Source organism: Cenococcum geophilum (genome assembly GCF_001692895.1).
Source record: "Cenococcum geophilum 1.58 unplaced genomic scaffold K441scaffold_25, whole genome shotgun sequence".
NCBI classification, from domain to species: Eukaryota; Fungi; Ascomycota; class Dothideomycetes; order Gloniales; family Gloniaceae; genus Cenococcum; species Cenococcum geophilum.
Genome location: NW_027137583.1, coordinates 1,230,599 through 1,254,665, shown reverse-complemented (window position 1 = coordinate 1,254,665; position 24,067 = coordinate 1,230,599). Strand labels below are relative to the sequence as shown.

At 36.8% G+C, this 24,067-nt stretch overlaps 4 protein-coding genes across 4 annotated transcripts; 3 read left to right on the top strand and 1 right to left on the bottom strand.

Moving 5' to 3' along the window:
- Positions 1-18,960: 18,960 nt before the first annotated feature.
- On the top strand, positions 18,961-19,614 carry K441DRAFT_564256 (WD40 repeat-like protein; the record flags this gene model as incomplete). The annotated part of the gene is made up of 1 exon (XM_067643642.1): positions 18,961-19,614. A coding segment is annotated over one exon (654 nt), but the record flags the coding sequence as incomplete, so codon positions are not given.
- A 495-nt stretch (positions 19,615-20,109) lies between these two features.
- Positions 20,110-20,587, top strand: K441DRAFT_661169 (glycoside hydrolase family 28 protein). The gene has a single exon (XM_067648840.1). The coding sequence runs from the start codon at positions 20,214-20,216 to the stop codon at positions 20,541-20,543; it is 330 nt and encodes a 109-aa protein (XP_067503287.1). The 5' UTR covers positions 20,110-20,213; the 3' UTR covers positions 20,544-20,587.
- Positions 20,588-21,286: 699 nt separating this feature from the next.
- K441DRAFT_136299 (uncharacterized protein) lies at positions 21,287-22,295 on the bottom strand. Its single transcript, XM_067640100.1, has 2 exons — positions 21,611-22,295; positions 21,287-21,516 (listed from the first exon to the last, which is right to left on the bottom strand). Exon 1 carries the CDS (start codon positions 22,017-22,019, stop codon positions 21,780-21,782), a length of 240 nt encoding a protein of 79 aa, XP_067503286.1. The 5' UTR covers positions 22,020-22,295; the 3' UTR covers positions 21,287-21,516; positions 21,611-21,779.
- A 71-nt stretch (positions 22,296-22,366) lies between these two features.
- K441DRAFT_697020 (uncharacterized protein) lies at positions 22,367-23,733 on the top strand. The gene is made up of 2 exons (XM_067652943.1): positions 22,367-22,506; positions 22,593-23,733. Exons 1-2 carry the CDS (start codon positions 22,383-22,385, stop codon positions 23,621-23,623), a joined length of 1,155 nt encoding a protein of 384 aa, XP_067503285.1. The 5' UTR covers positions 22,367-22,382; the 3' UTR covers positions 23,624-23,733.
- The last annotated feature ends 334 nt before the right edge of the window (positions 23,734-24,067 follow it).

Below are 24,067 nucleotides of genomic sequence, written 5' to 3'. Positions count from 1 at the left end.
TAGACTATATAAAAGAAGCTATCCTATACTAAGGCCTAATAGTACGCCAAATAATTAGAGGAAGCCTAAACGGTAGCCTATAAGAACCTAAAAAAAGCTTAGAGGTTAATAGAACAGCAGGCGAATAAACACCGTTAAGAGCCTAATTTTGCCCCTAGCAATATAGTATAGGTTATAATAAGGAATTAGAAGACTAAACGACCTAGCTATAAGCTAGACTACTAAATAGTAGGACCGTATAAGGTTCTTAAAAAGATAGGCAACTTATATAAGATAAAGCTCCCAGATTTAATTAGGGTTTACCCTATTTTCTCGCCAGATAAGTTACGGAAAGCTGCAAATAACCTATTACCTAGATAAAAAAATAAGCCTTCCTTACTAGTTTAAGTAAACGGTAATAACGAATAGGAGGTTAATAAAATACTAGCCTATAAGACAGTACGGGGAACGCTAAAATACTATATCTAATGGAAGGGCTACAATCCTAACCCAACCTAGTACCCTACGTAGAACTTTATAGGCTGCCCCTAGAAGCTTAAAGAATTCTATAACTAATACCCTAATACGCCTAAACCCCTAAAGTACCTAAACAAATGGATAGAATGCTAGTATAATAAAGATAATAAGTTACCGGAAGAATATAGGGATAAAAACGCCCTAAAGCCCTAATACAGCTATCTACCAAATTCTGCTATATTCTGCCGTTTTCTGCCAGTACCGTAAAATTTTAGATATTAAGGAACTTTAACCGCCGGTCAAAGTTGTCTAATTAGTCGGATTTATACTAAGACTTTTAGCGGCTACTCTTTCTAGCCTAGTGCTTCCACTTAGCCCACAATTGCCTTTATACTTAGTCTAGACGTACTTACATCCCCTTTATCTCCTTATCTTATATTTTATAATTCTATATTTATAAGCCTAGTACTACCCTATTTCTAACTAAGCCTAAGGGCAGGCTTTTCTTTTAAAGAGGAGGGTGATATAACGGCGCTATCGCACGTTACCTGCTAAATTCTGCCATATTCTGCTAACCTATAATTAGCCCGCCTAAAGCTAGCGCCTTAGCGGCTCACCCTATATATTTGTTTACATCGGTCCTAGCGACCCCTTTTCCTTCTCTTTAGCTTAGTATCTTCGTAATACAGCATTCTATAAGCTTTGGTTTAAAAGCATTTATATAAGCCGTAATATAGATTTAGGTAAACAGACTATAGTAATATAGGCGCCTTTTACACGCTATACAGCGTATTGGTCCTTTATATTTATAGTCTTATAAGTCTCTCCGCGGAAACTAGTAAGGTCTATAGGCTTTACTATAATAGGCTTTAGGTTTTAAGCTTAGCGTTTCTAAGTTAGCTTAATTAGGTTGCCCTTTTATATAATTAGGCCTTTATTAAACTTAATTAGATTTTACTTAGTTAACTACTCTTATAGCTTTACTAAGAACTTGGCCTTTTATAGTTTAGTTTCTTTAGTATCCGCAAAGGTTTAGGGATCGTTCGGTTGCAAATGAGGTCCACATCATAATCTGTTCGATCTGTGCGTCTTTTAGTGTCGCTCGTTTTGTAATTAGTGGCGGCTACCACCGTGACTTAATTGAATCAGTAAATGAGTCGATCGTTCGGTAAGCCTCTAGATGAGACTCCATATTTGACTCCGCACAATGGGTTATTGATTTTAGTGGGCGATTTAAGTGACCCTCTGCCACCAGGCCTCTATCGTGACTCCCTGCTTTGGTGTAGCAATGGAGCCTCCTCCACGGCCAATACCCTCTCGCCGGTTAACCTTTTCTACACCTGCGCCAACCTCCCGTACGAGCCGCAGTAGAGTTACCGCGACGCCCGCCGGAAACAAGCTTATCGCGATTACGAAGGTTAAGATAATGATATTATATAAGGCTTGCAAATGCGACAGCAGTATCGCGATTGGGGCGTGCGGAGTCGCCATATTATAAGAAGTCGTTACTTTGGCATATGCGAGAGCTCCAGAATCAATATGGAATATGGGGCAGGAGCTCGAGGCTCCTTATTGAAACGGTGCCAAGAACCTCATTTCAACTACTGTATACGGTATAGCTTGCAAATTTGACGCGCTTACCGATATGGAGGAGCTCCATATTCAAAAGTCGTCATATTTACCGAACGACAACCTCATATTCATATTTGAGCTCCATATCGGTTAAATATGGAGCCTCCATATTCAATATGAAGTTGCAACCGAACGATCCCTTAGTCTACTAGGAAGAGGGTATTGTCTATTTAAAGTCCAATAATACTAAGGCCATTTAATGGGGTGTATAGGAGGTAGGGGTTATAGGTCAACTGTTCCATTTTAAGTTTACTAACGTGATGCTGGTAATATGTCTTAAACCAGTGGTTTCCAGCTTCTGGTACTCCGTAAAGTGGTTTTACGACCCGTAAAATTATTTCTGGTTATAGGTTAAGCTTATAGGGTAGTTATATAAAGATGTCCCTACTTAGGTAGGTATTAGACTGCACGTAGGCTTACGAGATGTCTTATAAGTAAAGGGCTATGGGTTTGGTTTGCTATAGTCTAGGCGTAAGTATAAGTATAATCCGTTAACTAACCCGTTAAATTATAGGCAATTATATAAGGACGAGGTCCTTTTCCTAGTCGTTATAGGCTTATATAATAAGCCTTAATTTTTTAAAAGCTTTATTAGTACTAGGGTGCTTAATTTTATTAACGAAGTGTAAGTTAAATATACGGACGCCTTATGGAACGTCTCTCTTCGTTATAACCGCAAAGATACCCTTTTTAAGTAGTCCGTTAATCTCTTTACGTTATAAGTCCGTAAACGGGGTTTCCTATACTAGAACTAATATATCTATAGGCGGAGGTTGCCTTGTGGATATTCCTGCGGAGGTTAGGTAATTCTTTATTATAGGGTTCTTAGTTACGGGGTGCTTTTAGGGGCGTTCTCGACCACGCTTTACGGTAGGTTTAGTAGGTTTAGTGGGTTTCTAGGGGACTTTTAGGGTAGGTAAGGGTGCTTCCAGTTTATTTAATTTAGCAGTCGCTTCTAGTTCGTCTGGTTTAGCGGTTGCTTTTAGTTTGTCTAGCTTAACGTTATAGGTGGTTTTAGGCCTAAAGTAGGGTTTTACGGACGTGCTTCTAAAGCTAGTTGGCCCACTAGAAAGCTATACGCAGTACGTCTCGTTTTCTACGGCTAGTAGACAATAGGGTCTATTCTAGCTACCGCTTTTACGCTATATAAGGACTTTAGAGTTAAGCGGGAGGTTATATACTAAGGTTATATTAGGTCCGTTGCGGTAGTATAGGGCGTTATTAATAGTTTGTTTAGCCTATAGCTTAACTATCTCGGCCATCGCCTTCCGTATTATAGCTGCTTGTTCCGTAATAGATGGGGTAAGAGGGCCTAGGTTGCTTATCCTTAGGTAGGCTTTATAAACTAAAAGGGTGGGTACTAGTCCGTTAGGGCCAGCGGTATTATTAACGGCTTTTACGGCTATCTGTAAAGCCAGTTCTTTTTAAATATTCTTATATTTGTCTATAATAATCTAGTAAGCTCTTTATAGAGCTAGGTAAGCTTACTTAATAAGCCTAATAGACTAGTACGCCTTAACTAGAACGGCTTTTATTAAAATAGCCATAGCTATAGCGTACTGTTAGAATTCCTTACTAATAAAGTTTCTACTGGCGTTGTGGGTAATATACTTAGGAGGTTTAAGGTATGTGTTAATTTAGTAGGTCCGTAAAATATCCTAAGTATATTTTATAGATATATTTTATAACTAACGGGCGGCTTAATAGTGGGTTACCTTGTTAATTATATATAATACTAGTAGACTGCCGTTAATATATATAATGTCCACGTATACTAAGTGATTAAAGTTAAGGTCCTTATAAAGGGTAAACTTAAATTGGCCTAGGGAATGTCCGTATTTCTGGTAAAAAGAGCAGTATTTAGTTAGGTGGTTGATTGCCTTTTTATTAACGTCGTTGTATCTAGAGCATTTAAGGACTTTATATAGCTTTTTGGCTAACAGGTAGCCGAAGTAGCGGTATAGGCAGTGGATTTTAGTACTAGTAAGGTAGTATAGGTTATAGTTAAAAGATTCCTAAATATAGGTCTATAAAGTCTCTCCTTATATAAGGAACGGGTGTCCGAATTGTTATATAATTAGTAGAGTAATATACTTACTTCCTAGGGCAGTTTCGGGGCTAATTACGGTGTCTGTAACATTATTATAATAGACCTATAGCCTATCTATATCTATAAGACAGAGTAGAAAAGGGGTATCCGCTTTTATTACGTAGAAGTTAACTAGGCTAATTAGGGTCTTAACTATAACTAATCTAATTAATATAGTTAAGCTAATGCTGAATTAGATGTTTATGGCCCTAGTTTGCGTAGTATTAATATCCGTATTGTTATTTACAGTGGTCTTATATATAAGGTATTGTCCGTAACCTATAGTAGACTTTTTAAAGGCACCTATATTAATTATAACGCCGTAGACTTCTTTAGGGGTATAGCGTTTAGTAGTAATATATACAAATAGGTCCTGTTTATGGTCCGTAATGTCTATAATAGGTTTAACATATATACTTATGGGCTAGTTTTTAAGTGTAATTAAGTGTATAAAGGAGCGGTTGGCTAATACGGTCGTAATATTAAAGGCTTAGCCATCTATAAAAGGTCTAAAAGTAGTTAAGAACGTCTCTAAGGTCTCCTATTCCTAAATATTTAAGTTAAAGTTAATTATATAAAAATATCTATTTAAAGCGAAGTCATGCCTTCCCTCCGAACAGTAACATTAATATCTATTACAATTAGCCTTTTGGCTTTTCGCTTTAAAATAAGGCTTATTTAATAGAGATTTTGTTGTTTATTCGTCTTATAGCCTTAATAATGCTATGCCGTACGGCGTTGTGTTATTGTTGCGATAAAACGTCTTACCCCTTAGAGGATCGCGAAGTTTCGCGTCGCGTCTTTCCACAACAGCTATTAATAAGTAGTCTTTCCTGACAATTTTTCCCACAGGGTTTTTTCAACAGGTTTTAAATTAACGCTTTCCAGCTTCCTCCTTACTACGTTATCGTCGTCGTTAATAGCCTTTGATATTACCTACCCGAACGGTTTTTAATGATACTCTATAGGCGTAAAGAGACGATATATATTCCTACTTCTATATTAGTTATTAGGCGCAGGCCTTATACCACTAGGTTTGTTGTTAATAGCCTTTAATATTACCTAGGTTCTAGGTTACCTAAATAGTCTTTTAACAATACCCTACGGGCGTAAAAAAGACGAGATATATTCCTACTTCTATATTAGTTGTGGGGCAGGCCTCATACCGCTAGCTTCTAACGGTACGCGTTGTTTGGGGCAATAAGTATATAATTATCTACCACTGCTTAAGATAGTAGGAAACCTACTATGTAATATAGCAGGCTAAGATAATTACCCTCTTCTTAGGCCTACACCCCCTAATATAATACACTATTTAGAATATATCTCTATCCTTACGAGTAAGTAAATAGATAAAAATATCTATTTAAAGCGAAGTCACGCCTTCCCTCCGAACAGTAATATTAATATCTATTACAATCAGCCTTTCGGCTTTTCGCTTTCCCACCCTCCACCCTATAGATAGATTTTGCAGCCTCTTAGGCTTGCGGTAGGCCTGAGGGGGGCAATAAGTATATAATTATCTACCACTGCTTGAGATAGTAGGGAACCTACTATGCAATACAGCAGGCTGAGATGATTACCCTCTCCTCGGGCCTACACCCCCCAATACAATACACTATTTAGAATATATCTCTATCCCTACGAGCAAGTGAATAGAAGGGCTTCTATTAACTTGTTAAGAGACTTCTCTACTTTCTTTCCTTTATAGTCTAAGATAAACTAGTTAATCTAATTATTAAATCTCTTCTTAGACTTATTATATTCTTCCTAGGTATACCTTATAGACTAGTATCCTTTTTTACTATATATAAAGCACTTCTGGCTAGTTTGTTTATAGGGGTATAGTTTTATATAGGGGTTACTGCGGGGGTTATAGGTAGAACTTGGTCGATGCGGGTACTGCTAGCGGTAGTAGCGGTCCGTAAAGTAGGCATCTAAGTTAGTTTATAGATTTTGTAGGTCCGTAATAAAGGCTTAAGTACTACCTAGTGGGTTTAAGGCTTTATACGTTATAATAGAGGACCATAAATTGTTAATAAGGCCAGCTATAGTGTCTGCGGGCTTATAATAGGCGTATTTATAAGGTTTTATTTCCTGGCAAGCTGTAATAAGTTTATTGTGTAGGAAGTCGTCTGTTTAAAGCTTAATATTAAAACCATATTATAGGTGGCGGAGGTCTTTAATAAGGATTTGCAGGCACTTTATAGTCGATTTTTTAGTATTCTTGTCTATTACGGTCCGTAACTTAGTTGCATTCTATTGGGTAAGGATATTACGCTTATATTCCAGTCCTTTAAAGTAGTTGCGTATAGCTTTATATAGCTTATTAAAGGAAATACTAAGGGGGTTGCTCTTGAGGTTGGTATAGTAGTAATTAAGTGCTAGGCCGTGCAGTATAGTAGAGTAGGCTTGGCTAAATTCCTATTTAGGAATATTAGCCTTCTAGCAGAGGTCTGTAAAGTTAGTTAGTTTAAAGTTAAAGTTATCGTTTTTACCGCTATACTTGGATTTGTCGGTGTAGAGCTTAGCTAGGTTAGCTAGCTCCTTACTATAGGTCTTTACTTAGGTAGTTTATGGATTTATAACTTAAGTAATAGAAGGGGTTTAGTCCGTATTTTGGTTTATAGGGGTATTATAGTCCGTAATTTGGGTTACGGGGGTATTACGGTTTATAATTTGGGTTACGGTGGTATTATGGTCCGTAACTTAAGTATTAGGTATACTTTGGCCAGTAAGATTAATTCTAATACTATTTAGGTTTATGGAACGAATTTAGTTAAATGGGTTAGCTATAAGGCTAGAGATTCTATTAAGTTTAAAGGAGGCAAAGAGGTTGCTAGTTTTGATGTAATCTAAGATCTACTCTTTAGTCCATTCCGTTTAATCCTCCTTATATAGTGTGTTGTATAGAGACCGTATAACAGTGACTCGTTTGTCCCTTTTAACCTATACGCCTTAGTAACATAAAAGGGTTTATAGGTTACGGATGGTAGTAGGGTTGTAAGCCTTAAAAATATCTTCTATAAAGTCCGTAAAGTCTTCCTTATATTGCTCCTATAGGTCGTTATTTATAAGCTTAAAATATCCGTATTTAAGGATTTTATATTTAATGTAGTTATTAACGTTAGTTATAGACGTAAGGTTAACTCCTTAGCTCTATTTCTCTTAACCTTTATTAATCTACTTACTTGTGTCTGCTATACTGTATAGTGTAATACATAGCGGGTGGAAAAGGTCTTGTAGTGGTCTGTAAAGGCGGTTAATAGGTCCATAACGGTTTATAGGAGGGTAGGGGTTTTCCGTAAGGTCTTATAACGGTCCGTAAAGGTAATTAGTAGGTCTGTAGTAGTTTGCGGGAGGATAAAGGGTTTTATAAAGGTCTATATTTGCGTTTATAAACTTTTAGTAAACCGTATTAAGACTTAAATAAGTATACAGAGTTGGTGATAGCCCGTAATCCCTAACTTCTAACCTTCTAGTAGGTCGTACTAGGAGTCTAAACAGGTAGTCGCTGTCGAGTATCGCTTAGGGGGAGGTGTCGAGTGATTGCTAATCTGTACGCGCTCACTAATCAGTATTTGTATTAATTTAATAATATAATTAAGTCATATCCCAGGGCACGAAATACGTATAGTATCGTATGCTCTTTGGGATAGTGGTAACTGTCGATTCTATTGAGGTAGACTACGTGGTCTATATACTGACTTACCTTAATAGACTTATACTAAGAAATCGATTACGCTGGCGCGTTGATCTCCTTTAGATATTTAATCGATTTCTTGGTCTAAGGGACTTTAGCAAGATTTATATAGAAGCACAAGCGTTTTTTATATAGGAAAACTTATAATTTTCAACGAAATTAATTAAGATCCCTATAACGTCTCTTAAGGTAAAAATTATATCAAATTACTTAGGAGATCTAGCTCTATAGATTAGTAAGAGTTTACGCTTTTTATACCTTTATGTGGGCCAATATAGGCCTGTATATAAAAGTGCTTACGCTTTTAATAATAGAAATTTTAACTTTAACAAAATTAATCTTAGATTTAGGAGGGGACAATATAATTTAAAGGCATTTTATATATAAAGTAGCCCCCTAAAAATTTATTGACGAGTTTTAAAAGACTTAATTTTATTATACTATAGAGGAAATCCCCTTATAAAGTTGCTAAAACCAAGATTTTTACTTACGCTTTTAATAAAACTCGCCAAAGGCTCTCAGACGTGATTTTGGTGGATGTTCGTCAGCTTGCTGACGGGCCGAAGGAACATCCGCTCCAATCAAATTCACGTCTAAGCTCGCTGAGGTAATATACTGACGCGCCTCCCCCCTGATTAGTCAGCACGTAGGTAGTTGGTGCACGAACGCGTAAATACGCGTTCGTATACTAGGTGCTATAATTATACAATTATATATAACAACCCCGCGTCCGTAGGCTTGTTACGGCAGCAGTGGTTCCTAAGGAGGTCAAATAGTAAGGTAGTAGAGCACCATAGGCGACTCGCAGGCGCTAAGCAGGCGAGTCCCAAAAGGCGGGGAGATGGATCACGGGGTTTTCTCATTTTTCTTAAATAGAGTTTTCTCCCCATATGTAAATAAGGAGTAGTCCGCATGGGCCCAATAGGGATCCGAATCGGACGTTAAGCAATGAATTATTATTATTATTATTATTATATATAACAACCCTATAATTAATTTTAAAGCTTTAAAAAATATCTAAAGTTTATATTATATATTAAATCTAGCCATTATAGCTTTTTTTTTAAAGTTTAAAACCTATAACTCTTTTAGAAATCCTATTAATTCCCTAATAAGATCTATAATATTTAATATATATTTTCTACTACTAAATATTGATTTTTTTTTAAAAAAATTTAACATCGTATAAAGATTTATATTTATTATAACTTGGTTTATTTAGAATATTATTTTAAAAGTTTAAAAGTTTATTATAACGTTATAAAGTTGAAAATTTAAAATTTGTATAGGGAATTGCATTTTCTCCCTACTTTTTCGACTTTATAGCCATACAATTATTTTTTATATTTTTTAAATAAAAATTTAAATATACAGAGTCTTAGTAAAAGCAAATCTCTATAAAATATTGGATTTTTAAGAAATATTTTTAATCCCTAGTAGTAGAAAATATATGCTAAATATAGTAAGTATAGTAAAAAATCGGTAAAATATAGGGAATTTTAATAAAGGACCATAAGATATAAGATTTTTAAAAAAAGGTATAATAGCTAGATTTTATATAGTAATAAGCCTTATAACTATTTTAAAGCTCCAGAATTGATTTTGTGGTTGCTATATAGTAATTTAGCAAAAAAAGTCATATTTGGTGTGGTCTGGGCACAGACACTTATAACACCCCACTGTAGGGTGTTTCCAATTCTTTTTTTTAGGTTCTTGTGTATATTGCATATATTATCTATATATATAATCTACGCCAATATATAATACGCTAGGTGTCTTAGGTTAACTCTTAACTCGTCCTTATTTTTAAGTTTAAACCTCTATCTAGTTAATCTAAACACTAGTTTCTTATTTATAGGTATTATAATTTACCTCTTACTTTTCTAGTCCCCTAATCTTTCTTCTAGATTTCTTAACATTATAATTAATGCTTCTTTAATATAACTTATGCGTTTTTCTATAATTGCTTAGTCTTAAACGACTTTCTTATCTAGCTATATATAAAAGTCTTCCTACTTATTATTATATCGCTGCCTATACTACTTTTAGTATAGCTTTATAAGCGTACACAATCTATTTATAAGGAAATATCTTGCTATTACTGCATTATTGTAACCTTTAGTATACCGTTTTTTAAATCTAGTTAGAACTCTTAGGTCCTCTTCTTATTTTAGTTTTTTAAGCCATTTTACTCTTAGCGTGCCTACTCTAGGCCTATTAGTAAATTTTTATATAGGTACTTTAACCCTTAGTTTACCTAGTGTTTTTAACCCTTAGTTTACCTAGTATTCTTAACACTTAGTAGCCTCTTTATTCCTACTACGCTTTAATTTAATTATTAAATTCTTTCTAGTCTTCTCCTAGTCTACGTTTAGCTATAAGATCCTTTAGATATATAAACTTTATAATTTTAGTATTAATGATTTAACTCTAAGTGTTGGGAATATAGGCAAGTTACCATTACGTACGGCAAGTTGCCGTCACGTGTCGCCGCGGCACTAGTGTGGCGAGGAGCCTTAAGCTCCTCGCCCCCCCTAATTAACAAAAGAAGAACAATTATCATACTATCTACGAACCGTAGCTACGTGATATTCCCTTATGTAACCAACACTAATTAGTAGTTAACTTTACTATTATATTATAAAACAGCAAGGTTTCTACTAAGAAGAGACAAGCCACTATACTAGTGCTACTCGTGCTAGAGGAAGCTGTCTTTTAAGGTTAAAACTAGTCCTAAACCTTAAATAAAACTCTTCTATAAATCTAAGGATCTAAAGGCTAGAACTAGTCCTAAGCCTTTCTAAGATTACGGATTCTTGCGTCTATTACGCAGAACAACACGCTTTACAAGTCTTCGCGATTTAAGGCTAGAACTAGCCCTAAGCCCTATAATCGTAAATACACGTCCGAACGCGTACTAAACGACAAACGCGTACTAAATAACAAATATATATTACGAACGCGTACCAAACAATAATCCCTACACTAATAACACTTCACTTCCTCTAAAAATATGGCTACGCCTACTTTAAATGACTAGAAAGACTTCTTACCACTAGGGGTAGCTTTATACGCGAAACTTATTAACAAAAATTAGGATAAATTTACCTTTAATATAACAACTTATACCGTAAAACAAGTTAATAGCTTTCTTCTATACCGTATTATATTCTACTAAAGTAAATACTATGCCGATTTACAGCTATAGGAATATTTTAGGGAGGATTTTATAGGATGGACCGCTAACACCTAGGCACTTAGCAACGTTAATATTGTTTAGGATTTTTAAGACTTCCTCTATAGGAATAGGGTATATATTACTAAGAACGGTAACCCAATTACTAGTAATATTTAGGCTGTTATTACTAGTATAGAAGAACTAGTATAGACGGAAGCTAAGATTATACGTTAACTATAAAAACCTAAAACCAACCCATATTCTTTAAAAGGCAACTTTAATTCGGAATAAAACCCCTAGAACTTTACTCTTCTACCTAAAGGTACTCTCCTACCTAAAGGTACTCTTCCTTTACCTTTACCGTCTCTAACTCCTTTACTCTAGCTAACCGGTAAGCCTCTACTATAAGAAGTTACAAATCTAATAAAGGTATATTTGGACGAAGAAAAGAAGTTTAGAGGAGAACTATACGATATACTTAGAGCAAAACTATAGGTCTTCTATAACTATTATAATAAGGTTAGAATTTAATACCACTAGTACTACTACGCTTTCTCCATTATATTAAAAGGATGGGTAGTAATATTCTATTACGACCATATTACGGGTAAAAACTATAGCTTTAATATAATGCTTTAACTTACTAGAGCTTACTTTAAGACTAATAAGAATCGCCAACTTTATATATCTAAATGGCGGGAAACTATATTTTAGAGAGTTATTACTTCTAACCTAATAAAGACTTATTTAGAGTGCCTTTAAATACTCTTTAATAAACTCTAGAAAATCTAATATAGCCTTACTAAAACTTACTAAAATAAGAACAGCCTAAGGGACTAGGTTATCTTAGTATGCTATAGCGTTCCTAAGTGCAACTTAGCGCTATATAAACCTATAGATACGTTTAAAGGAGTATATACTAAGCTACGCTCTGCTATAGGTACTGCGATGCGAATATAAGAATCTTAATAGTTCTATACCAAAAACCTTACCTAACTAAGTATTCCTAATTAACATGATTATAACTAAACTAATTAAATATATAGTGGCCGTGGTAAGGAATATAGAAGAGGGTATAATTAATGTTAACTATAAGGTAATTATAGAGGTCCTTGTGGAGGTTTATTTTAAAGTAATTGCTAAAAGAAGTGCTATATTTATAAGAAGCTAAATTACTAGTTAACTAAATATTCCCTTAATAAGCGAAAAAAGGTATATAATAAGTTCCGTTAGAGTATAAGAAACGTTAAAAATTGTAAGGTTACTACAGCCTACTTCTAAAGCTTCCTAGTTTAATATAAAGGCGTAGAAGACCTTAAGGGTGAGGTTAATAAGACTAAATAGCTTCTTATAGATATGGAAATTAAGGACTACTTACCTAACCAATACTTTACTAAGTATGGTAAGGTAAATAGTATATAAACCGTTGCTGTTCTTAATAACTAATCTACGCTCTACTTTATTACGAAGTTAGATATCTTTAATAAGCTAAGGGAGAGTTCTACGTTTTCCTTTAACGACAGATACTCGGCATATATCTTCTATAGTATTATACCGGATATAGGAGCCGCAGGAATATCTATAGTAGGAGAACCTTAAGTTCGAGCTCTTTAGCAGCTTAATAGCTCTATTTAGATTGACTAATTAACGGCAGGCCAATATACAATTCGCTTTAGTAAAGGTACTATAATCTCTCTTGGCATAATTAGGGTCTAAACCCCCTTAGGATATATTACTTTCCACATTATTCCTATAAACACTCCGTTTTTATTTTGCATTAAAGATATAAATAAGTTAGGTATTAGGCTTAATAACCTTAAGAATATACTTATTTAGGGAGACAATTAGGTGCCTATTATGCGCAAGTAGGGTCACCCCTAGTTACTCCTTTATTAACTAGAAAAGAGTATTACTTAGAGCTACTTAACTAAGTTGGAATTACGCCAACTGCACCGTCGTTTTAGCTACCTATCCGTTTATTAATTGCTTAGGGTTCTTTAGTAAGTAGGCCATAAAGTTAAGGTTAAGGCAATTAAGCATCTTATAAAGTACTACTATTACTACTAAATAAACTAGAAGTCCCCTGGCCGATTTAAGTTCACCCTTAAGGATAACTATAACTTTAACTTCTGTATTATTATTAACGTTATATATCTTAGCGGCAAGCCAGTGCTCTAAGTTATTAACTTCTTAACCTTTTTTTAAGCCGCGCGTTTTTTAAAAGATATATTAGCCAGAAACGCATAAGATACCCTTTAGTTATACTAGATTAATATCTATTTAGGACCCCCTAATTAAATTATCTATAACGCAGAAAAGAACTTCTTATCTATAGAGTTTTAATAATAGATAAAGGCAATAGCAATTAAGGTTAAGGAAGTCCCTATTAAGGCATATAATAGCATTAGAAAAGTAGAGCGATATTATACACTATTACGTTGCGTATATAAGATTATCTCTTTAGAACTAAAGGACGTTAGTAAAGAACTTACCTTACAAATGGCTATTAAAGCTATTAACGATTCCGCTGGCCCAGATAGACTTATACTTATATTACTAGTCTTTAGCGCCTACCCTTAAATAACTAATAACTCTCTACTATTTCCCTCTGTTATGTAATAAGCTAAGGCTATTTATAAGGCAATAAAGGAGGTCCAACGCCTCTACGCTATACGCTAGGTTAACAACGCACTAGGAATAAAAAATAGCCTAAATACCTTAACTATACTTAATCTGCCACTCCAGTCTAAGGTACGCGTATAGCGTAAAAAGGGAGAATAGTTAGGCCTATATTAACTTATTATAATTAATAGTTAAACTTATACTATTTAAATACCTTACGGACCCACTTAATTCTATTTAACTGTTATTAAGCCTTACTATAAAGATAATAATTCCGAGCCTTTATAGGATGCCTTAGAAGATACCCTAAAGGAGAACCACAATTAATATGCTCTAGAAGGCGACTATAATCCTGAGATAATTATAGTAGATACGCTATAACTATGACGCGGTAGAGGTCGCCTAAAGGGATTACGAAATCGCCAATATCTTATTAATTTTAAAAAATAATTTATTACCGCTATTAAGAGCAGAGTTAAGTTATTAATGGCCTTTATAATAGCTAAAGAGAAGGCTAACTTTAAGCTCGCAAAACAGCTTTAAAAGGAAGGTTGTATTATAACTTTAGGAGCTCCTTTCTAAGCATCTAATAAGTAGGAGATTAACGGTCTTATTATAAGAGGAGTCTTTAAATTTAAGAAGTATAACCCTACTAAGTTTAATAAAGTTTATATCTTTAAGTTAAGAATAGTTAACGAGATTAAAGGTAAAGCTACTAACGCCCCATTTAAGAAATTAAGGCTTATTATCTAAAGTTACAACAATAATAGTAAAGAGGTAATCCTTATATAATCTCTTATAATTTAACGAGCTAGTTAACGAGTTATTATTATATTAGCTCCCTCCTTAATAAAGGATAGAATGGCGGTTTATTTATAAGATATTACCTAGGCCTATACCTAATTAAAGATAAACCTTTAGCGCTTAATATTAGCATACCTTTTAGAGTAAATTCGCCACCAATATCCCGAAGATACAATTATAGTTATGCTTAAGCCATTATATAGAATTGCAGAGGTAGGAACTTATTAGTGGGCTACCTATAGCAAGCACCACAAAGAGAAGCTTTTAATAACTACTTTTATATTTAATCCCTACTTCCTTATTACAACCACGGGAACCCTATTTGGAATCATCGGTATATAAACTAATAATATAATTATCTTAGGAGACGACCAATTCTTAGCTCTTAAAAAGGATAAGCTAGTAAAGGCAAATCTTATAGCAAAGCCAAAGGAAAAGCTTAATTTAATAATACTATTACTCTTTAATAGATGCATCCTCTCCCTAAATAAGGATTCTATTACTCTACGCCAGAAGGGTTAAGGTAAGAAGATTAATGTTATTAATATTAATTCTCTAAAGTAAGGATATATGGAGTAACATGCTTATAGAGCTTATATTGCTTCTATCTATTAACCTAAGGCTTTATTTAATCTCTCTATTGCCGCCTAATACTAGGAACTAACTAAGGATGACGTTCTTGCCCTAAATAAATGTTTTTCCTAGTAAATAAACCATCTTAATTGGGGACTACTCTATGTGCCTATTAATCTTCCTACCGCTAAGCTCTTTATATTTATTAATAGATTATTTATAAATAATAAAGATTTTAGCTCCTAGTTAGGATATAAAATTATTATCGCGAATAAATTTACTAGAGAGAATAACTTTATAATCTATAGTAATCTTATCTATTAGAGCTTAACTAAAAGCAAGCGCGTTACCTAAAGTATTTTAGCGTTAGAGATATATAGAATGGTTAGCGGAGTTAATATAGTAATTACAATTAGAACTACCCTAAAGATAATTATAGATTAACTCGAACTTACTATTATCCCTATAATTATATACACTAACTTATATTCCCTCTATAAGTGTTTAGTTAAGCTTAGTACTATAAAGGAAAAGCGCCTTATAATTAATATTATAGCACTTTAGCAATCCTATGAGCATTAAAAACTCTTTAAGATTTAATAGATTAATGGCTAAGATAACCTAGTAGATGCGATAATAAAGGCGAACCTAAATAAGGCACTAAAGACGTTTATTAATATAAATACTCTATATATATAAGTTAAAGGTTAGGTTAAAAGGGAGTCCCTAGAAATTTCTTAGTTACGTAAGGTCTTAAGATATCTAGGAACTTTAACCGGCGGTTAAAGTTATCTAATTAGTTAGATTCTGCAGACCCTAACTTAACCTAGCCAATTAGGATTTTCCATCCCCGGGATAGAAAAATCGCTATTGGCTCGCTTACTACTAGCGCCTTAGCGGCCCTCTAAATAAGATATCTACCTGCGACTTCTAAGTAAGAAAGCACCACGTACTAAGAGGCAAACTTTTAGGACAGCGAGACTTATATTATAATAGCAATAGTAAGTAAGGAGAATTAATGTTTGTTACGCTAGTCGAGCTATATATATATATAGATGGCAACCGCAAAAGAAGAGTTGCCAGTGTTGGGAATATAGGCAAGTTGCCGTCACGTGTCGCCGCGGCACTAGTGTGGCGAGGAGCCTTAAGCTCCTCGCCCCCCCCTAATTAACAAAAGAAGAACAATCATTATACTATCTACGAACCGTAGCTACGTGATATTCCCTTATGTAACCAACACTAAGGCTAAATACTTTATTTACTTATTATGGAACTCTTTCCCTTTATTGCGGAAGTCTCGTTTTTCTAGTCTTTTGCCTTAATCTATCCTTATAAATAGCTAGCTTATACTCTTATCCTTTCTTTAAAGCCTTAAGCCTTTTACCCTTTACCTTTATTAAGTGCTAAAGTAGTTTACTATTTTACTTCTCTTATATCTTATAAGGTAATAAATATTATATTTAATATAGTTTTAATTCCTATTACTAATCCGTCCTTTATAGTGGATTTAACTTTTGCCTCTATTATAATATCTTTAAGGTTTATATGCTTCTAGTAAGCTGCCTTTATTGCCTTATTATTACTAAATATTTCGCTTATATTAAACTTATTGTCCTTAATATCTAATTTATAAAATAGTTTATTAGTTCCTCTATACTCTAATAATTTTTAGCTCTTATAGCTAATAGCTTACGCTATACATAGTATCTTTATAAATTTGGTATATGTTATTATAATAAAACGCAAAACTTTTAATTAAATACTCTTTGGTTCCTTATAGCATAGTATTATTCCTTTATATATATATATATATATATTGTCTACTAGTCTAGTTCCCTTTACTATATAGTTACTCTAACTATCTTTATAGTCTCTGGTAAAATAACCCTATTTTCTATAATTTATATAAGCTCCCTCTTTAAACCATTTTTCTTATTATAGAGTTCGCCTAAACGTCTTCTGCTACTAAGATCCCTAGTTTAGCCTCTACTCCTTAGACCTTTAATTACTTAGTCCTTATCCTTTAGGTTTCTATAGCCGTTTACTTCTATACTCTTTAGTACTGCTTAGGTCTATTAGCTCTAGTTCGCCATTTTATAGTTTCTAATTTAGTTAATATGTACTCTACGCCTTATATAACTATAGAACTTTATCTTAACCTTTTTTAGCCTATTCTTGTTAATATATCTTATTATTAATCTTAATTACTTAATCTATTAGTTTCTTAAGTATATCTATATCTTCTATTAGGATAATTACATCCTAGACTTTTGCTTTAAGTCCCTATTTATACTATACTATAAGCGCCCTATTATTCTATTTAACCTATATAGCTAGCATTTAAAACTATATTATATACTTAATTATTAAGGTCCATTATACTAGGTTTTAAAACTTTTTTTCTACCGTAGTAGTTACTTTTAGGTTACCAAATATCTATATAAGTTATCCCGTAAATCCTCCTTAGCTTAAGAATATAAATTTAACTTCTAGGTTTATAGTTGTGCTTCCGTTCTCCTATATCTTAGTAAGGTAAAGTTTAAATTACTTAAGTACTTTTCCCGTTAAAAACAATCCTGTATAGACTACTTAGTCTATTAATATAGTAAGCTTTATATCCTCCTATATTACCTTAAAACGTATTTATACTAAAAACCCTTTAAGCTTTAATTTCTTCCCTAAGAATCGCTTAACTAATAGTAACTTAACCTTTACTACTCTAATGCTATTAATTTGTTTCTTAAGTATCCGGTTATTATCTATTAATTAATTAACTATCTTCTATAGCTAACCTACTATAACTAGCTATAAATCTATATCCTATATACTAGTATCCCCACTTATCCCTAAAGTAGTTACTGCCATTAATAGCGTTATAACTAGTGCTTTTAGTAGTATATTATTTAACTTTATTAATACCGTAACTAGGTAGTAAATATATAATAAAGCCTTATAGTAGAAACTACGATAGACTTATTAATAGGCTAGGTATATAGGTAAATAAGAAGTTAATAACGTAATAATAACTAGTGGAGTAGTTGCCTAATAGATTAACTCTAATTATATTCTAAGATTTACTATAAAGAAGAGAGCTATCTAGGTAGGGACTATAGTCCTTTAAATACATAATACTGCGCCTAAGAAATACTAAGTATATCGATACGTCGGTTAATCTAAGTACGTAATATTCCGACAGATCTTACAGATCCCACGTTCTGAACTTGTAACGTGACTGGTTATATGACTTGGCTACCCCTCGTCCCATGGCTCGATCGGTTCCAGCGCCCCCCGTGCTGTCTCAACCAACCCGTTTCGTGTCTCTTCTTAGTAGTCGTACTACTGCCGATATAAGGTCCGTAACACTGAAGCAAAAAAAGGGCCTGACCGGGATTAACCCGGGATCTATTACAGACGCTGAGCATCTAGGGCGCATAACTCCCGAAGCAACAATCATACCACTCTATTACACTATTAGTTAACTATAATTTTGGTGAGAACAAATAGGTAACACATACAGACCATCAGGCCGAATTGAGATAATTCGGAAAATTAAAAATTTCTTATATTTGTGATCTTCGTTCAAGACCAACAATCTTCGACGAGTTGGTGGCGTTTCAACACCAGACCCCGGCTAGGACTAGTTACATTCGTACGGAATATCAATTACCCCTTTTGTTGAAGCGGTTTTGAAGCTAAGAGGAGGGATAACATGAAAGGTATATATTCTCAATCTGATGCATGCAGGCACATGTACGTTCAGTACTTCCAAAGTGCATTTGCTATAGCGATCTATAAAACACTAGAGGTCACCAACGAGGCTTCGGCAGGCGTGGCTTTCCCTATCACATCGTCGCATATGTGGTGGGGAACCGGGATGGTTTCGGCGTCCGAACACGCCGTATTTTCTCGCACGACTCGAAGCTACTAGCATCAGCACCGTACGATCATACAGTTAAGGTCTGGGACGCCGCAACCGGCTCCCTCCAGCAGACGCTCGAGAGCCACAGCGATTCAGTCATGTCAGTAGCATTCTCGCACGACTCGAAGCTACTAGCATCAGCACCGTACGATCATACAGTTAAGGTCTGGGACGCCGCAACCGGCTCCCTCCAGCAGACGCTCGAGAGCCACAGCGATTCAGTCATGTCAGTAGCATTCTCGCACGACTCGAAGCTGCTAGCATCAGCATCGCATGATCACACAGTCAAGGTCTGGGATACTGTAACCAGTTCTTGCCGCCAAACAATTCCAACCGACGCTTCCATTAGTAGATTGTCGTTTGATAGTAGCAACTTAAACATTCTTACAAACACTGGTTGTATAAAGGTGGATAGACCTGAATCCTCCCAAGAGCTAGGCGGTAAAGGCGATCGCCAAGGATGGGGCATTAGCAGGTCGTGGGTCACGTGGAACGGACAGAACTTGCTCTGGTTGCCACCCGATTACCGGGCCATCGAGTCCGATATTTCGCAGTCGGGATCTAGAGTCGCTTTCGGCTGCCATACTGGGAGGGTATTTATTATTGGGTTCTCATCAGCTATTTTACACGCCGCCTAGACTACTACCCAATATAATTCTACATAATAAAGCTACTTAGATTTTTTTTTTTTTTAACTAGTTTACAAAGGGTCTTAGAGGCACTAGTGCTTTATAGTTACCTTCGTCACTTTATTCTCGTAAATCCTCTAGCTTCTTCTCCTAACTTCTATCTCTTGGCTCAGGCTTAACTTTTTTTAACGTTAACAAGTCGATATTTCTTATCGTAGTGGACAGGGATATGCAAATAACAGTGGGCCGTGCAAAATGCACCCCGGGTGGAGAGGTTCCCCATTTCTGCGTTTGAAGCGTACGCAGGTCCAACGATTCCCTTTCATGCTTGAGGGCGCACGTACAATAGTGTAACAGAGGGTAGAGCTGCCCGCGGAAAAACGGCAAAGAAACACACTGAGACCTCGCTGTAATCTTATTCCGAGATAGCCAAACAACAAGACCCAATTTTCTCTAACCAAACAGTTGTGCGGCAAATTTCACTCCAATATGAAGCAGAAGAGGCGAATAAGTGAGATGTTGCCGGGGGACTAAGAATCAGATATAGCGAATGAGAAGGAGCGAACTAAGATGCAACAAATCGATTCTACTGACTGCGAACCTGCAACATGGCATTGTCTAGCCTCGCTCGAGGTTTCTGTCGTCCATTCATATTTGAACTCTTTCTCCTCTTCACTCTCCGTGTCGCTTCCGCAAATACCAACCAGATTCCCAACTTGCATCACAACCAAGTCTGCATAGTACCCGCAACAAATAATGGCTCCGACGACGCTCCCGCCATCTTATCGGCCTTCCAAAGATGTGGCCATAGCGGACACATTATTTTTCAGAATACGACATATAATATTCAACAAGTGATGAATACTACAGGACTGTCGGGTTACCAGATCGATATGAATAGTGGAGCACAAACCAATCTAGTGCCTGATTCCTGGTAAGGTTAATTGACATATTTTTGTACACCTGAGAATGTTTTTTGGCTAATGTACATTTAAGGTGGAAATGGAATAACTGTGGGCGGCTTTAGTTATGGGACGCTAGACGGCAATGGACAAGTATGGTATTGGATCAATTGAAAGTATTTCTACCTGTAGTCCATTACATTACGAAAAAGTTGGTAAGAACCGTTTGTCCCAAAAGCAATTGTACAATGCCGGGTATATTCTGAAACCAGTAAGACGACGCTGGGTTTGCTCGTCCTTTTATGAATTGATGCGCCCCGTGCTTTTGTAATGCAGCCGCGGCCTGAAAACAAGTCAACTAGATTGGGGCTTAATGCCATTGTTTCTAGGAGCTGACTTCAGTAACAAATATGAGTAATAAAAGGAGGAAGGCATGGTAACGAAGCCCGTGCATATGAGTTTAGTCAGGCCATTTCTGACTAGCAAAGGAAGGAGGCTTGGCAGACATTTGTATCCGTTCCGTATGTGCAAATTGATAGACGCGTCAAATCAATAATATTAGCTAGGAGCGTACTCGTCATGCTTCGTTCCTCGTATGCTTCTATGATTAATGCTGTTCTTTTCAGTCATTACCGTACGTTTTGTTCATCTGCCGGGTAGTGTAGGGTGCCCACACGATATCACCAGCACTCACCAGCACTGACTCATTCGTTGCTCTATTTGGTATTGCGAGCCTTTCTGGCAGCGGCTTGGGCATACTTTTGCTTAGGCGAGGTCTGTATCTTGCGGTCCTTTCTCCCTTTTCTCTTATCCTACTTGGACCATCCTTTAGGCTCAAATCTGCGTAGAGTTAAGTAGAAATAGGTAGTAAATAATGGCAAGGCATGCGCTTTCTTTGAAAACTTCGATTAGTTAATCATGATCCCGAGTCATTGTAAGAATGGTACATAGCACATAATTTTCTTTTAGTCGGAAACGCTAAGATATTCGGGCTTCTGGTCAGGTTATTCTAGGAATGTGTTGTTAGCAGGTGTGTATTACTAGCTTTAATTACGTGATTCTGAAGAAAGCCTTCGTCTGCGCGAGGCTTTTAAGGGACTTACTTTCGGTAGCTTCTCAATAAGTTTATCCACGCTTCATTTGCCTTCCTGGTGGAAGCAGCCCAGTGCAAAATATAGCAGCACATCACGCTCCTAGCAGCTTCCTTACTATTGATTACTTGGATTTCCCCAAGTCTAAATTAAGGATAACGTATGTCCATGTCAAGGTCATTTAATTCCTGCTTCCCATAATTCTCTCTTCCCTTGTCCTCGCAATCCTAGCTTTCTCCTGTGGCAGTGGTCTCAATTCGTCATTCGGATCTTTGTCCTTCCCACCGCTGGCGTTCTTGGAGGAGATTGAGGAGAGCTGAGAATTTTGACTTTGTTCCCACTGCCGCCGCTGGCGATTAGCCTCATACGCAGCGATGTCGTCAGAAGTAAGTGTTATGAGAGTAGGCGGGCGACGTAGCATTTTGCTTTAGTGAACTGGAGGAAACGAGGCTTTTAGATGCTGTGTGTGTGGATGTGTTCGAGTTTGCGGCTGTTCGTGATATTCTGTGCTGGTTGAAAATCTGAGGAAGAAGTAAACAGGTAAGAGGAGGAGTGTCTGAGGTAGTTAGTAGTCAGGTAAACGGAGCAACGATATCTAAACAAACACAGGGCTAAGAATGTGAAGGGTTGTATCAATCGTGAATATTCTCAGTGTTGACAGCTTCGGCGATTTCCGCCGCTAAAAACTGAACCTCACCGAAAAGTTCATCTCCACGCATCCCATCCGAGAGGCTACGTCCTACTAGCTCTCTCAATCATGTACCAGCGGCATGTCTGCCCATCAATGGGCTTTATCAGACGGCCGTTGGCTCAGGACATTACAAATATGGCCAATGCCTCTCGAAGAACCTTCTGTCTCTCCTTAGCACGGAGTCAAGAGCCAAGCAACGGCAACCCTCCCAACCTAGGTACATACACTTTCCATGCCTCTGATGCTATCTCGACCCTCTATATTTCTCCTCTTGTCTGGGAAAAACCATCTAATCCACTCCAGCCCCCCGCACCACACGCGCAGCTCGCGCCTCCGACGCCTTCAAAAAAATAACCTCCATCTCCCCACGCCCACCTCCTCGCCAACCCGGCTCCTACATCTCTCCTACCGCCCGAGGTGGTCTCCGCGAAGGCCGCTTCAAAAGCGGGCAGAATGTCATCCCCAGGTCCGGAAACAATGCCTCCACCTCCGCTGCTTCTACTCCAAGACCTGCCGCGCCCGGCAATCGCCCCATAGCTTCCAGAGGCCTACCTGAAGGCGCAAAATTTGTCCGCGCACCTAGCAACCTCCGAATAAGCCGTGTCAGTGTCGGTGGTGGAGCCTCCAGCCCTGCCCGTGGGCCTCCTGGCGCCACTGCCTTTCGTAATCGTGGACCTCGCACCGGGCAGCGTAGCGGGCCTAAGAGGCGTGAGTTCAAGGACAAAAAAGACAATCAAAGTGGTCGGAGGGAGGTAGAGAAATACGATCCGGCGGAGGAGCTGAGTGATGGGATGGTATTGCAGTTGATGCGGCTGCAGAGCAATGAGTGGGCACAGAAGACATACGAGCCTATGTACGGCGCAGGAGGAGATGCAGTGGCAGAGCTTATGGAAGCTGGGAGGCGGCTGATTGCGGGACAGCCGGCAAAGGAGAAGGCGATTACGAAGAGGATACTTGAAGACAAGAGGGAGGCTGGAAAGCTGGTGAAACCGCCGCAATGGCGACAGTGGCAGGAGAAGGGCATTGTAGTGTTTGTGCCGACTGAGGCTAGGGGGAAGCAGGCGCTTGTGCCGTCTCAGTTGGAAACGGTGCCAGAGAATCTGCTGGGCATGATGGCTAGCAGAGGTAGCACATTTGAAGCGGCAGAGAAACAAGCCAGAGAATTGGTCGGTCGAGGTCTGTATGAGGTCAGTGAACTAGGGCTAAAGGATGGAGAGAAGAGGGAGGATAAATGGGTAGGCACGGCGACCAGGGGTTTACAGACCAATCCAACATACCTACCAACTAGCAGGGAGAAGTTTTTAGAGAAAGTGAGCCAGGTTATGGGCGTGTAGGAACAGAGATTTCGGAAGGTTAGGCTGTCAAAGTGCCAAGAGTTGCTTGTAACAACTACATAGAAATGTAGTATATATTTGTATCAATGAGGTTCCAAGACATCTCCAGCATTTGAGGACTCCCGCCATTATAAATCCAATTGCCGTTTCCTCTAATAACTGTTAGCTTTAGGAACTAATATAGTAACTTATATTATAGATGTTCTAGTAAATATTATAATAGATGTTATAGTAGACGTTCGTACCTTTACGCGAAAGCATTTATTAATTGCTATTTACTCCTTTCCCCGTATAAAAGCAGTCTTCTTATATTATAACAATAAGAGATATTTTTCTCTAAAAGTATTGCCTTAACCGATTAAGGGATGCTTAATAATACGGCTATACTAGTTATATACAATTACTAGCTCCCTAGTATTTATCTAGGTGGTCTTAGTATAATAA

Bases quoted from the DNA above. Each gene is read 5' to 3' on its own strand.
- K441DRAFT_697020 (XM_067652943.1), top strand. From the start codon at position 22,383: ATGGGCTTTATCAGACGGCCGTTGGCTCAGGACATTACAAATATGGCC. The intron at 22,507-22,592 runs GTACATACACTT...AATCCACTCCAG, and splicing joins CGGCAACCCTCCCAACCTAG to CCCCCCGCACCACACGCGCA.
- K441DRAFT_136299 (XM_067640100.1), bottom strand. From the start codon at position 22,019: ATGCTACGTCGCCCGCCTACTCTCATAACACTTACTTCTGACGACATC.
- K441DRAFT_661169 (XM_067648840.1), top strand. From the start codon at position 20,214: ATGGCATTGTCTAGCCTCGCTCGAGGTTTCTGTCGTCCATTCATATTT.